This window comes from Schistocerca cancellata, chromosome 7 (assembly GCF_023864275.1).
Source record: "Schistocerca cancellata isolate TAMUIC-IGC-003103 chromosome 7, iqSchCanc2.1, whole genome shotgun sequence".
In the NCBI taxonomy this organism is placed as follows: Eukaryota; Metazoa; Arthropoda; class Insecta; order Orthoptera; family Acrididae; genus Schistocerca; species Schistocerca cancellata.
In genome coordinates, this window is record NC_064632.1 from 357,854,916 (window position 1) to 357,870,687 (window position 15,772).

At 37.5% G+C, this 15,772-nt stretch overlaps 1 protein-coding gene across 1 annotated transcript in view; it reads right to left on the bottom strand.

Annotated features, from left to right (window-relative positions):
* The window catches only part of LOC126092273 (microtubule-actin cross-linking factor 1), a 497,641-nt gene that overhangs the window by 177,396 nt on the left and 304,473 nt on the right, over nucleotides 1–15,772 (bottom strand). Inside the window, exons 32-37 of the mRNA XM_049907790.1 lie at nucleotides 15,138–15,406; nucleotides 12,194–15,045; nucleotides 10,399–10,558; nucleotides 7,132–9,347; nucleotides 4,121–4,267; nucleotides 1,872–2,095 (exon numbers count right to left, since the gene is read on the bottom strand). Of these exons, the coding sequence (XP_049763747.1) occupies nucleotides 1,872–2,095; nucleotides 4,121–4,267; nucleotides 7,132–9,347; nucleotides 10,399–10,558; nucleotides 12,194–15,045; nucleotides 15,138–15,406 (5,868 nt within the window). The remainder of the gene's footprint in view (nucleotides 1–1,871; nucleotides 2,096–4,120; nucleotides 4,268–7,131; nucleotides 9,348–10,398; nucleotides 10,559–12,193; nucleotides 15,046–15,137; nucleotides 15,407–15,772) is intronic.

The window sequence follows — 15,772 nt, forward strand, 5'->3', positions numbered from 1 at the left end:
TGGCCCCTGATCTCCTATGTAATTGGCAAGGTTATATTTTTGAAGTCAGATGCTTAGAGGACTGTGGCAATGACCAAGATATGAAAAGTATAGCCAATGCCATGTTCTGCACATTCAGTTTGAGCTTTGAGTCTGATAAGCAGCCCCAACTTTGTCATTGTCATGTGTCTCTCATTACCGTCATTCAGAGTCCACACAGGATACGATGGCTGATGCGCAGTGGCCATTTTTCATCCAAAGCACTGGTCGAGCTCAACTGTTTGTTCAGAAGGGGAGACTGACCTTGTTTGTCCACTTTCAGCCAATCAGCAACGTGCTGCAATAACAGAATCATAGCGCATGCCCTGCAATTTTTCTAAAACAATTTTACAGGAACTATTCAGTACAAAAAATTCAGTTTTGCATTTCTTATAGCTTTATATGTCAGCCTCACGAATATCTGCCCATCATTTTGTTAATTAATGGTCATACTTAGTGTCATATTTCAATTTACGTAAGATACAACACAAAATTCAAAATAGTTTGCAATGAATGGTACTAACAAAAGCAGAGGTGACAGTAGATCTTTCTGAATGCTCATCACGCCAGTGTGGGTGTGAAGGGATTCCACCTAATACTTACAAAAACTGTGAGCATAGGCTTCAGTTTAGAATGGCACTTCCCCTCCAGTGCTCTGTATTTCCCTTACAGCACCTGCCCGCAACCCCCACCACTACCACTCTCCCCATACGTGCCCTGCCAATTGCACATCTATTGTACCACATTATTCTGTGTGGACTCTACTGCCTTCCAGTTAGTTGGAGTTTAGCTCTTTATCAGCTGGAACAGAACACAGCAATGTTGCTCATGTATGTTTTCTGTTTCGTTCACCCAGAAACAGAAGTATCTCATGCTATGGCTGCAAACCAGCAGTGCCAGATATGTGGTAAGATTCACCAAAATCTCTGTTTGTCACTTGGTCTGCTCCCTATGGTTCAATATATTCTCCAACTTGATAGTAGTTTTGCATACTTAGCTATGGTTTCAATTCGTGTTCTCTGTACACTTTATCACTGCATAAAGCCAGTGAAGACTGCCATCAACTAAATATTGTATGTTTCCTAATTCTAATTTCAGAATATACCAGTAAATTTGTTACTCCCTATTTTTTTTCATATTAGAGTTGTGATAAGTTCCCACCTTGCCATTATCTCAACATATCAGGGACCCCCTGCAAGGAGGAATGTTGCTGATGACTCAACAGTTGGATATTGGATGGGAATCTATTTCAAATCCTAGTGGCTTGTTATTTGCCATATCTACAAACTGGGGTGCACTCCTTATAATTTGCATTTTCACAGCAAATTACCTTTACAAATATATACGTATATACCTTTAGTGACAATCTTTTAAGTTTGTTTGTGCCATTAACTAAACATTAAAAGCAGCAGATATGCATGGGCTGATGATCACAAGTAAAAGAATTGTTTTTGTTTTCTCCTCTCCCATTTTTAGGAGAAGAAAGTATGGCAAAAGGAAACGAAGAAAAGCCAAATAAACAGAAACAAAAGAAGAAAAGAGAAAACAAATTATGTAGGCTACAGGAAATTAATATGTAAAAAACAAACAGGAAAGGGTCATGTGAATGTAACATGGTGCTTGGACAGAGGATCCCTGGGGAACTCTACACCTTCTCAACTTTGATTGTAGGAATGTGTGTCAGAGCACACTAAATTCCATTTTCTTAGGTTTTCTGCCTGCCTTTGTTACTTTTCTGTTGAAGCATTATTATTATTATTATTATTATTATTATTATTATTAACATTCCTTTTTCATTCTGCCTCTCTCACAATTTTTTTTTCTTTAAATAAGGAGTGCACACTGTAACTTACTTGAATTTTGAAAGCTCATCACGCGCAGTCCCAAGTTTTCTAAGAAGGCGTTCTGTACGTTCTGTGGCACAGTCATAGCGTGTCTTCAAGGAACGTCCATTCTTTTCAACTGTTGACACCTCATCAGCTGACAGTACATCTCTTCCAGTTGAAACAAGCTGTCGTACCTGGTCCAAGCATGTTGCAATCGGTCGGGAGTGGGCCTCCAGGTCATCCTTCACTTGCTGCACCATATAAAATAAAATAAATGCTAGTAAATACCACAGAATATGGAAGACACAATCATTAATTTTGTTGGAAACAGGAAGGTTTGTCTACATTTCAACAAATATGACAAATTCCCTCTTCCTCCAATTTATGCTTAATGTTATTTCACACTAGTCATCATTTGTTCCAATCAGGATATATCTGCAATCATCCTCACATCTTACATGAATATGTACTAAAGTTTCGTCTGGCAGTCTTAAGACAACTGAAGCATAAATTATTGTGGCAATATATATCTCTTACATATTTTATAAATTCTCAGTGGCATGCAAAAAGCCTCCAGGAGGAAATCTGTGTAGAAGTCTAGTTCCTACACTTATTTTCTTATTGCAAGTGTACAAAAAGCTTCCACAATACGGACAATGCATACAACTATGTAAGTTGAGCAAAGATACTATTTCCTCATTTGTACCAGTCGTCACTGATTTTCCTCTCCATGTAATGCATAGTAGAATATTGTCACATGAATGGCGTTTCCTGTCTTCCAACCAATGAGAATAAGTCAGTGCAGGATTAGAGTTTTGTTTATTAATATTCATTTACAAAATCAAAGATTTTATGGCAACAAAGCTGAATATACTTTGATTTGTGTTAGAAACTTTCAGATTTCTTTAAATTTAATTGTGAAGGTCAATGCTGTTCCTACAAAGCAATTTTGAGCATTTTAACATGAAATTAGGCGAGTGCAAAACTCAAGGAAGAGCTAAAAAGAGGAGAAATTCATCATCTATCCATATAAATAGGAATACATTTCATTCATTATGGAGCACTCAAAACATATGTAACGATCTTTCTATAATAGTGCATATTAAGCAGTAGGACTCTTAGCCAAGATTCTTAATTTAGTTTTTCTTTTCTTTTCTTTTTTTTTTTTTTTCAGGCTTTCAAATATGATGCAATGTAATTGTACACAACTACTGTATGTGATTGACATACTGACTATCTGAAAACATTAGAACAGTAAGTGGCTCTTATTAAGCAACATCCATGGATCATTTCCACAGCACACTGAGTAAGTGGTGTCTAAGAAAATGAATAAGAAGGAGAAGAAAAAGAAGAAGAAGAGAGCTCTTGTGGCAGAACAATGTGCCTGTTAATAAATTGGCCATTTTTAATTTCCTAATTTCAAGAAATGACTTGTAGAGAATTAATTTTTACAGAATGAGTAACTTATAAGTGCTGTATATGTAACGTAGCTTCTTGTTGACCCAAATGCCTTGATCTCAATAGTGATTATGCTCGGGAAGGGTCAAGCAAGAGAGATATATAGATAGTTTCCTTGTTATGTTTTATAAGGAAATGGCAATATACCTTCTTATATTCAACGCACAACTTTCTGTCATCATACTACAAGGTTATTGATAAATACCTCTGGGGTTTCAGAAGACAACTGCGCAAAAACTACAAGACATTTGGAAAAAAGCATATCAGTGGATATAGCATCCCTAAAAGTTTTAACCTACATTACAGGTTCTCAATTATAGGAACTGTTTAAGATGTGAAAATGTCAATATGTGCATACAATTCATTCAAGTTACCGACTAAAGGGCCCTGGCAGGTGCAACAGCAGCCAGCTTTGTAAGCCTTGTTCATTACGTTGCCTATTTGCAAGCATCAACTAATTGGATGCTACAGTACCGAGCAGACGATTTGTTTACATGTTCTGAATGCCTGCCCCTGACTGCAACTATGCCACAGCGTCAGTTAAGAATTGAAACTCTGAGACACTTCACCCACTGTTCTGTGTCATTTTTCTGTATCATTGTAGTTTTATGAAACAATCATCTTCTGAAAGCCCAGAGGTATTTAGATATACCCTGAATTATTTCCTTTATAACTATTTTATTGGCCACCCAAGTATTCATCAGTTCATGCTGAAAGCAGACAATAAAAAAAAGATACTGCTTCAACTTTTTCATCTTCATACCAACAAATCTATTATTTACTTGGAACTGTTGTGATTATCACAAAACAATACTGACCTTGAGAGTGTTTATTTGGTTCCGTAGATCATCAGTATTTTCTGCAACATTTCCTTGACTTGCAATGTGATTCTCTGTATTTGAGAGCCACATCAGCAACTTTGACAGTGTCTCATCACAATGTTTATATTTTTCTTCCACAGCTTGCTGTGCAGATAACACACAATAACAAAATTTTAACCTTATATTTTTTTTTTTTAAATTGGTCTTTCAAACATTTTTATATCCACATTTCGCACTTTTCGACTTTTTAAAAATTCAAAGGTTAATAATTTGCTTTTTCCCTTCTTCCATGTATCAGTAAATCTATACTCTCACAAGTTAATCCACTGGCACTGAAGACTATCCCCACATAAACCAACATAACTGAATGAAATTACAGATGATAAGAACATTTGACTACAATCAAGAACTCATCTTCTATTTTATTTAATAAAAGCAAAGAATGTCGTATAAGCAATTAATCTCCGTAACACACAGCATTAAATTCAGATCTACTTTTTAAATTTTTTTTACTTTTATTTGTTATGTATATGACCAACGATTCTTTTTTAAGACTGAGTGCTAGTGTCAGAAAGAAGAAATCAATCAAGTAATGAATCAGTTAATGCTGCTCAAAATAAATATCTTTCTATTAATTCATAAAAAAGAATAACTCATGCAGAACATAACTAACCATAAAGCCCCAACAGAGAATGTGACATCTGCAAAAAGTTTGCATAACCACTCATGCAGGCTTACTTGAAATGCATTTCCTCCCATGCTCAAAAACTGGCAGGAATCTACACACTAAACAACACTGCACGCAACACAAAGAATCAGAGCAATACTATCAGTAACCACAGAAATTTCTTTACAGTTCCTTAAAACCAGACAGCAATTAAACAATTTCTCAGATTTGACAAAACAAGCAAATACTCCAGAGAGCAGAGAACTTCTGAAGGCAGGTTTGCAAACCAATTTCTGAAACTCCCACATCCAGAAGAAAATAACTTGTATAGAGAATGACAGAGGCAACAGATGAGAGGATTCTGACAACACGGCAACAAACCACTCAATCCCACTCACACAGATTGTTACAGTTAGTATAATAATTTAGTATTATCGTTAAGTACTTAATGTAATTTGAAATTCTTTGTACATATAGTAAAAGCCTGTAAACAAACAAAAATAATTACACAACAGAAAGGAATACTAGTGGTCATGATCATCAGTTCAACACTAGACTTAGCTTTAAAACATCAAAATTTGAATAATTCAGTTTTAATGAAAGAAGTTAATAGATCAAAACTGCAAAACATTCAAGGCAAAAACTTAAATGACTACTAACATGATTATTTTTAAGCTACAAAAGATACAAAAATATAAAATAGATCATTTCTAATTTGAACATTTCATTCACAAAAAGAGGTACTATACTAAAACCTAAGTGCTATTAGTAATGTTAGGAGGAGCGGGTTACAGCATTGCCGGGCATAGCAATTAGCATTAAAAGAACAGAAATACATTAAATGATGTTAGTCACTAGCAGATATTTTCAGAATCATTAAAATATTAGCATCCCAAACAACCACATCAGAAATTTCACTTTATAGCTGCACATCAATTATGTGCTATAATTTAATCATCTGCTCATTCCACGCATTAAAAACAAATTAGTATCACATAAGCCAAAGCGTCTGCTCTCAGACATCTGCAACAAGATGAGAATTACAAAAAATTAGCACTGCTAATGTAGGTATTACTTCTGAAAAATTAAGTCATAGTAACTATCAAATTTAATGAGATTCAACTTCCAGACACACATTTCATACAGAGAAGGAAAAATATGAAGCAGCACACAAATGCAAATGAGGAAAGTTTTACAAGAGATGAAACATGTCAAGGGACGAAAAAGATTTAGGAAGACCATTCAATGAAAAACACAGTCAGACGAAAGTAATTATTGCTCACAACTCTCAAAGATGCTTATGTGAATTTATAGGCAGAAAGTTCCACTTGTGCTGAAGTACACGGTAAATTTTGTAGAGGTCCTGCAAAACTTTCCGCTCTTTGCCATGCATTAGTGCAAAGCTGCCCCAACACTGCGAAGCTGAATCATTCCATTAGCTATCCTGAACACACACACATTGAAGCATAAGCATGCACACATACAGTGCCATTTGTTAAAAAAGAAATAGCGTGGGATTCTTTTTATTTGTGATGACTAGTGAAAACAGATATTAGCTCTTTATGACATGTGCATGCTGTGTAAATGACTCTATATTACTTAAGATGACATAATTTATCACATTAGTTTGGATGGGCAATGAATGCAAAGCACTTTTAGTTTTTATTGCACTCCAGCATGTTAACTGTCAACAACTAATTGCAGTTAAAAATGTTTAGACCTGTGCCTGATCTTATACATAATTTAGCAGGTTACTTTAAAACACAATTAAAAAATGAATAAAAAATTAAAACTAATGTCAACTAATGTCAAACATCATCAGATTTAATGCTGGTGTTTTGTTTTTTTCTTTTCATTCTTTCTTGTAAACAGTAAGTGATTATTATCAGTATTTTACACACAATCCGGAAAGAGTGTAACAATAGCTTCAAAAATGTTGCTCCAATTAATATCTACTGTTGCCATTTAAAACAGCATGCCTCCAGTGAATAAAATACAGGTCTGTTTCCTTAGAACAACATATAAAACCTTATATTTCCTGTTACGGCTTCATTCCATTATATATGTGACAATCAAGAGAAAGATGCATTGTGTTGTTTGGAATATGATTTGGTGCAATTCACTATATTATTATTATTATTATTATTATTATTATTATTATGTAAGTGTAATATTCTTCAAAAATGAAAACACTGGAGATGACTGAAAATGCTGCTCAGTTATTAAACATATTTCTTTCAGCAACATGTCAAGTTAGAAATGATTTTAAGCAAATGCTACTGAAATTAAAGTTTAGCATTACAGTTATAAAACAGTAAACAAAACTTGAATGCAGACTTACTCTGGCCTGCGCAGGCAGGATGTACCCACGCTCTAGGGCCTTTGTGAAATCAATAGATTTTCCTGTTGTCGTCTCAAGCAATCGTCCAGCATCTTGATCAACAAGACCTTCTGGACCAACTGCCTCAGACAAAGTCAATATGCGCCCTGTAGATGCATCTTTCACCACTGTTGTTGAGGGATCTATAAGATTAGATGCTAGAGATTCACGAAGAGTTAAGCGCCGCCGCTCTGTTACACCACCTGCAGCACAGAATGGATCACGGAAACCTCCTGTAGTTGGATTGTACAATGAGAAAGTTATAGCTTCAATCAGACATAGTGCACGACTTGGTGTTGTCAACAACCCTGTATCTAAAGCAGCAGCTAAGGTGTAAAGACGAGATGTTTCAGAGTCGAGGACACTGCTCTTCTCTGAATCAATTAACCCTTTGCGGAATGCTTCTGGCAAACGAACAAGTCTTTTCTTCAACTTGTCTTTCACAAGAGCTGAATCAGGATCTATTAAGCCCAATGTAACTGCCTCTTTTAGTGTTAGAACTTCATGTGATTGTGGATCAGTAAAACGACCTGTTGATATGTCCAAATGACCCCCTTCTACAGCTGCATCAAAAGTCAGTGGTTCCCTTAAAAACACAACAGTTCCCTGTTCAAATATAATGCACAGCGATTTCACTTTGCCTGTCTGTGGATCAAATGCTGCACGCCGATTCATGTCAATCAGCCCATCTGTTATAGCCTTCTTTAGAGTGCGGAAGCGTCCAGTCTGAGGGTCTTTAATAACAGCAGATTCAGGATCAATCAATTCATTGCGTATTGCTTCTTCCAAGGTGCATTCGTGTGACGTCCTGGGGTCCTTAAATGTACCACGCTGGAAGTCAATTGATCCACGCCTTACAGCTTGCTGAAATGTTATTGGACGATCTACAGTCACAAGCAGCCCCCTTTCAAAAGCAACATCAATAGTGTAAGACCGCTTTGTTTTCGGATCTGCCACACGGCCTCTCAAAACATCTATAGAACCATCTTCAATAGCTGAGTTGACACTCTTAAGCTTATTACTAACAGGATCCTTCATTGCTGTAGTGTTTGGATCTAAAAGACCATGTAATAGTGCCTGTGACAAGTCCAAATTATCATTAACTTGTGGGTCAACGAAACAACCTGCCTCTGGTCGGTAAAGGCCATACTTTACAGCCTCTTCAATTGATAGTGGCCTGCGAGAAGTAACAATAAGACCTTTCTCTTTTGCTTCTTTCAATGACAGAGTCTTCTTTGATTCAGGGATCTTGTAGAGACCCTTTTCATCATCAATTAACCCATTCAGAATAGCTTCTTCAAGTTTCATATATTTACCAGTCTTAGAGTGCTTCACAATTGAGATAATTGGATTAATCAGTTCTTCTTTGCAAGCATCACTTAAAATCAGCTTCCTACCAGTAGATGGATGAACAAAACGACCAGTGGCCGAGTCATACAGACCCATCGCAATTGCTTCATACAACCCAAATGCTGCACTCTCAATGTCCACAATAAGACCCAGTTCCATAGCTTGTGAAAGTGGGATTGTGCAGTCAGATCCTGGTTCACGAAAAACACCAGCCCTTCTGTCTATTATACCAGCTCTGCAAGTCTCTACCAGTGACAATAGGCGTTCAGAGCGACGGTCCCAATAGCACGGTAACTGAGGATTGATAATTGACCGCCGTATAGCTTCGTGCAATGTCACTTTACGACCCGTATTTGGATCTGTTAGCTTACCACTCGCCTCATCATACAAGCCCTGATGAATAGCTCTCTGTACTGATACAGCTGCTTTACTATCCACCAACAGACCAGTAGCAAATGCCTCTGATATTGGTACACTGATGTCACCTCGAGTAAAGTCTTTCACTTTTGCTGTCTGTCCATCAACAAATCCTGATTTTATAGCTTCTGCAAGAGACAGTTTCTTCCAAAACCCACTTCTTGTATCCTTCACATGAACTGAATCCGAGTCTATGAGGTTGTTCTCAACAGCATAGACCAATGTGACACGTTCTCCTGTGCTAGGATCGAGAAACAGCCCTGTTTCCTCATCGAAGATTCCTTTGACTAAAGCTTCACTTAGTGTTAAAGGCGGGTGAGCCTCTATCAGCAGACCTTGTTCAAAAGCTTCTTGGAAGTCCAGCTTTCCATCTCTACCTTTGAGAGCACCAGCTTTTGCATCCACAACACCTGAAATTTGAAGCAGACAAATTAGGAAATTTGTATGATTTTTTTTTGTACATCTTTCCTAACAGTTTAAAGTTACATTGTAATTGTAAACGTAAAAAGTGAATGCCCATGTTCTTGTTATAAAAAATCTATACTATAGCAATTTTACACAAAAAAATTCAACCAGCAAGCTGTGCTCTCCTTATTAATTCCAATGCAGTTCCATAGAACAATCAATTTGAAGTTAACATGTACCTGCATCGCTATTTGATGTAATACGAGCATTACAAATACAAACAGATGCATCGAATGTAAAGCAAATAAATATAATGGAAACTAAGGATCAAAATCATAAAACACTAGTTATAATAAGACTACAATGGCCACTCACCTATGTTATGTTTCTGCCATTGTAAAAACAGTCAAAAAATATTTACCATTATTTGAATATTACAAAAATCAAATTGGAAATTATGTTGTTCTCTGGCAAGAGAGCTGTCTGTTCAAGGTTCTTGTAACAGATAAGTTATCACTGGATTTTTATTTCAGCAGAAAAAAAATTATTTCATTTTGTATTTTTGACAGGTGTTAAGCAAATTCTTTTCTCTACTACACTTCTTTGGTTCAGAAGATGTAAATATGAAAGAACAATTTCATATAATCAGGACCAGAGAGACAGAAAAATTAAGTTTTTCACCTTCCTCTACCCAAAGCATTTGGCAGTCGGCCTCATTTTGTTACAGTGGTCATAGTACAAAACTCCCAAGATTATTAGAAATATACTGTTGTTAACCTGGTCAAAGACTGCAATTAATTTATTGATGAGTCAGCAAAGATAATCTATTAACACCATATGTATAAAACATTTAATTTGCATTTGTGTTAGAACTGCTAGTGTATAAGAAAGAAAATGTCACTCATTTTGACACAATTCATTTGCAAATTTAAAATAAAATTCAAGTAATAGTAATAGTAATAATAGTAGTAGTAGTAGGAGGAGGAGGAGGAGGAGGAGGGGTAGCAGCAGCAGCAGCTATTCACACAGCACTTCATAGCACAAACACATTCTTACCTTCTTCAACAGCACTTGCAAATGTGACTACCTTTCCTGAATCTGTTCGAACAAGAGTTGAAGCAGGGTCTATAATACCTTTGTAAATAGCTCTATCAGTGGGCAACTTCTCATGGGTCTCTGGAGTTGTAAATCGACCAGATTTAGGATCATAAAAGCCCTGCACAGAAAGAGAAACTAAGTAACATATTTCATGTGCATGTGCATGTGCATGTGCAGTGGATTTAAAATACTCATATTGTATACACAAAAATGAATAAAACAATTTATCTTCCTTACACGAAACCATTAAAATTTTCTCAAATTTTCACAATCAACAGAGTATACCAACTGCACATTTAATTTAAAACTTCAGTATTGCTTTACACCATAGCTCCCATCTCAAATTAAGACAAACTCAAAATTACTATTCTGTCATACATTACATTCTCACTTTCAGTAATCGTATGCAGTGATCGTGCTTAATCTTCAGCAAAGCTCACATCATGCCTTGTTGGTAGCAGGTTAAATATACACACGAATAACAAACCTCTAATATAATCAAGAATGTAATTACCATAAGTGTAAACACAATCTGGCTACATAAGAATGAGATTTATATATCTGAATAAACTGCATAAAATTTGGAATAATCTGTGAACATTTTTGAGATCCTGCATGGCAGCAGAAGCAACAGCACCATGACTACCGCCACCAACACACAAATAGGTTTACACCTGTTACTTCACTTAATTACATATAGATTTTTCTTAACGCTAAACCATGTCTGGCTGTATTCTTGCCAATAACAGAAACTTTCGCACATTCTGTTAGATAACTCTACAACTCAGGGAAATTTTGTCACTTCCAACAAGAACAACAGAACAGTCAAATCTCAAATTATTGGACAAAAATAAATTGATACATCTTGTGATGTATTACGTTTGGTAGGTTTGGAATTTTTAATATACGAATATTCTTATTGAGTTAGCAAATACTCTGTGTAATTCTGATTAAGATTTGATAATTACGAGTTTATTAGAAACAGTATGACAGATGAGCAGGTCACAAATATTGCTTGAAAGAGAAGATATGCAGCGGTGTTACCATAGACATTCAAACCTGCTCAGTAAACTGAGTCACTGCCCAGACTACTTTAAAATCATGATGGCCAGGGGTGGCAAAGGTGACGAGGCGAATATTCAATGGTGGTACAAATCACACTGCTGAAGCACCAACTTGCCATGATTGTCCGTTTAAAATTTTAGAAAGCATTTTGTAAATGGAGCAAAGTAGGAATCAGTATAAAAGGCTAAAAATTAATAAAAACAATCTCGATCGCATTTTCAGATTTTTATTAGTTAGCAACTGGTTTCAGCCGTTTCCTCAAACCATCTTCAGGCCTTTCCCCACCGTTATGACTGCTGGTGACAGCAGACAGAGTGAGACCTAAGGAAGTGAGGATGACCTCAGTGACATTCTCACTTCTCCATCTGCCGCCACCAGCAGCCGTAATGGCAGAGAAAAGCCTGAAAATGGTCTGAAGTAGGCTGAAACCGGTTGCTAATGAAAACAAATCTGAAAACATGATCAAAACTGTCTTTATTGATTTTTACAACTATCAATAATTATACAAATATGCACTGTATCATAGGCCAACATGTCATGTGACCAAATCCAATGAAAACTCGATAATAATGCGATTCTATGATTCTATAACGTTTCTGTTGACAGATAACCTAATCTCAAAGTGAAAAATAGTACAAGATATCTAAAAGATACAGATTTGAAACAGAGAGACAGGGAAGGTAGTTACCTTGAACACGGCCTCCGGCAACGAAAATTTTCTCTTTGCGGGAATGATCAGCCCTCGCTCCAGAGCATCATAGAAATGCATTTCAGCTCCACTGGTTGGATCTGTTGCTGTGCCAGCTTTAGGATCTACGATGCCAGCACAAACTGCTTCTCGTAGACTGATTATGTCCCCTGAGCGTGGGTCCTTAACAGCCAGAGTATCACTGCTTATATCCCCACGTCGCAATGCCTCTTCCAGAGTTATACGTTCACCATCTAATAACAGGAGACCAGATTGTGGTTCATAACAGCCTTGTGCCAGAGCTTCAGGAAGGGACCACGGCCTTCTTGTGCTCAATAGCAGACCTTTGCTAAGTGCAACATCCAGAGTTACACCCGGAGCAGGCCGTGTCAGCATCCCACGCCGAGCATCTAGCAGTCCTATCACCATTGCATCTCTTACTGGCACAAGTCGATCTGACACACTGTCCTTCACTCTTACTGATGACACATCAATCAGACCACTGTCTATTGCATCTTGTAGTGTTACATCTTCCCCAATAGCAGGATCTTCTATGAGTCCAGTGCGAGGTGAATAGTACTCTTCAGAAATAGCGTCAATCAGTGACAGCGTGATTTTGTTTGTTACAATCAGACCTTTACTTAGAGCTTCATCTAAAGTCAGTAATTTGCCTGTAAATGTGTCACGCATTTTACCCACCTTGGGATTCAGAAGCTTCGTTGTTAAAGCATCGTCCAGTGAGATTAAACTGTCAGCTCTAGTGTCCTTGCACTCTGTAATGAAAGCATCAACCATTCCACGTTTCACAGCTTCCTCAACATCTATATTCTGGTTTGTAAGAGGTTCTTTTATTAAGCCAGTAGTGGGATTGTAATAACCTTTACGAATCACAGCTTCTAGAGAAATTGGTTTTCTGTGGCCTGCTATAACATATCCTTTAAGGAATGCCACTTTGAATTCTATTTCGGTTCTTGTATCTACGTTTACTATGACTCCCCTATTAAGATCAACAATGCCAACTTCAATTGCTTCTGATAATGGTATTATATCATCAGTTTCTGGATTGCGAATATTCACAGACTCCGGATCCAAAACTCCCATTTTTATAGCATCAACAAAGCTAAATTTTTGTCCTGTTTTTGGATCCTCTATGTCACCTGTCTGGGGATCATAATGTCCCTCTTGCACAGCTTCCTGAAGTGTTATAGTTGGTTTCATTTTCTTCGAAAGAGATTCAGATGTGTGTGGCTTCTCAATAATCCAACCTAATTTGACAACTTCAGAAAATGGTACTTTTCTTCCTGTCCCAGGATCCACCATGTGACCCGTATGACGGTCAATGACGGGAACTTCGAGTGCCTCACGGAGTGTGACATATGCATTTGGCTTCTTGCTCAATAAATCTCTGACGAGGACTAGATGTGGACTGAGCACATCACACTGATAAACCAGATCATCAAATCTAATTACTTCTCCTGTAGCAGGGCTTACAAATGACTCCAGTGCCACATTGTAAGCACCAACATTTAGTAGTTTCTCGGGAGTCAAATAGCGAACAACAGTCACCTTATATTGCTTCTTTTCATCTACAAGATTAACATGAGTCTTGCTTAACACTTCAATTTTACTATCCTGTGAAATGACATTATTCAATAGTGCTTCATGCACTGTGTATAACCTACTGTCATTAGGCACCAGAATATTCACTACACACTTGTTGGGATCTATGAGGCCATCTGCCACTGCTTTACTGATGGAAACCACAGGCAACTTTGTTTTACTTTCAATTTTAATTTCTGGTGGCTGTTTGTTTCTCTCTGTTAATACACCTCTAGTTGGTGTTATTAGTTTTTCCGGCTGGGTTGGTGTGTCTAATTGTTTCTGCTTGTCCAGTGGTGAAACTGAAGGTGCTTCTGTCCCTTCCTCTGTTAATTTTGCTGCAGATGGTGATTGCTTATCACCACCAATCAATGATATCTTTCCCCTCTCAGATTTCACAGGACTTTTTTGTTGCTCACCAGACTGTACTGTGCTTTCCCCAGGGGTGATCTCTCCTCCTTGTACTTTCATGCGATTACTCTTCACGTCTGACATAACAGCACTCCTTGCATTTTCATCACCTGTCGTTTTCTCGAGTTTCTCTTTGACAGCTCCTACCACTGCCATTCCTGCTAAAACAGGAGCACCAAGTACTGCCAGAAGTCCCATTTTAGCTGCTTGCTTCACTGAAATCTTTGAGCCCGTTTCTGGTTCTTTTACAAACTGACCCGTCTTTGGGTCTAGCAATCCTTCTCTTAGAGCTTCCTTTACAGTGATAGGTTTTGAACGAACCACATCATACACAACTGAATCCTTATCAATAAGGCCAGCATTCACAGCTTCCTCAAATGAGTATGCTTTTGTTGGTGAATCTGGATCTCTGAAACATCCTGCAGCTTCATCATACAGTTTCTCTGAAGCTTCCAATACATTAAGCTTTTTAGTTCTTTTATCACCACCATCGACACTGTCAGGCACAGCTTCAATCAATCCATCACGAATTGCATCAGCTATGGGCATTACACGCCCTGACTCTGGATCTGTGTATGTGCCAGCACTTAGATCAATGAGTCCACGTGCGATGGCATCTCCAAAAGATACCTTAATTTCACGTGTTGTGAATTGCTGTTTCACCTCGGACTCATCACGAACTATGCCGCGGCGTTTTGCTTCCTCTAGTGTCATAACTTCACCTGTCAAGGAGTTCTTTACTTCTGATGGGCTAAGTAGTGTATACCCCTGGAGGAGTTCAATTGTCTTTGTTGTTATTGTATGATAGGAAGTTACAGTTTCTGTAACTGCAGTTAAACTACCTGGAGAGGAAAAAAAAAAAAAAAATCATTGTAATGAAATATAAACATGAAAATTAAAATCTCAAAACACAATTGAAAAGCAGTTAAATAACCTGTTGCTGAAGGTTCAAATGTCAGTGCATGCTGACCGGGTTTAACAATGAGTAGGCCATTCTCAACAGCCTCTGTAATTGGGACTTGCTCACCAGTCTGTGGGTGCTTCATGGTACCTCGCTCTGCATCAATTAGGCCCCTTTCGAGGGCCACCCCCACATCCACACTTAATGGTGAAGCAGGGTATGGAAGAGCCATAATGAAATCTGAACTAATGGCCTGTTCCAGAGGTTGTCTGTCACCTGTTACAGGGTGACGAATTTCCTTCCTACAAATAAAAATAAATGCATATCAACCTTTTTCCTCATAATGTAACACGTTGCACACACCAAAATCTTCGAACAGATATTTTGTAAAATTATTAACATTTAATCCTTCCTGGCTTGCTCCTGACTGACACAAAAAAAAAAAAAATAAATAAATAAATAAATAAATAAAATAAAATAAATATCATGCACGATTTAAGGCAAAACGATATCAAAATGGTTCAAATGGCTCTGAGCACTATGGGACTTAACATCTGTGGTCATCAGTCCCCTAGAACTTAGAACTACTTAAACCGAACTAACCTAAGGACATCAAACACATCCATGCCAGAGGCAGGATTCGAACCTGCGACCATAGCGGTCACGTG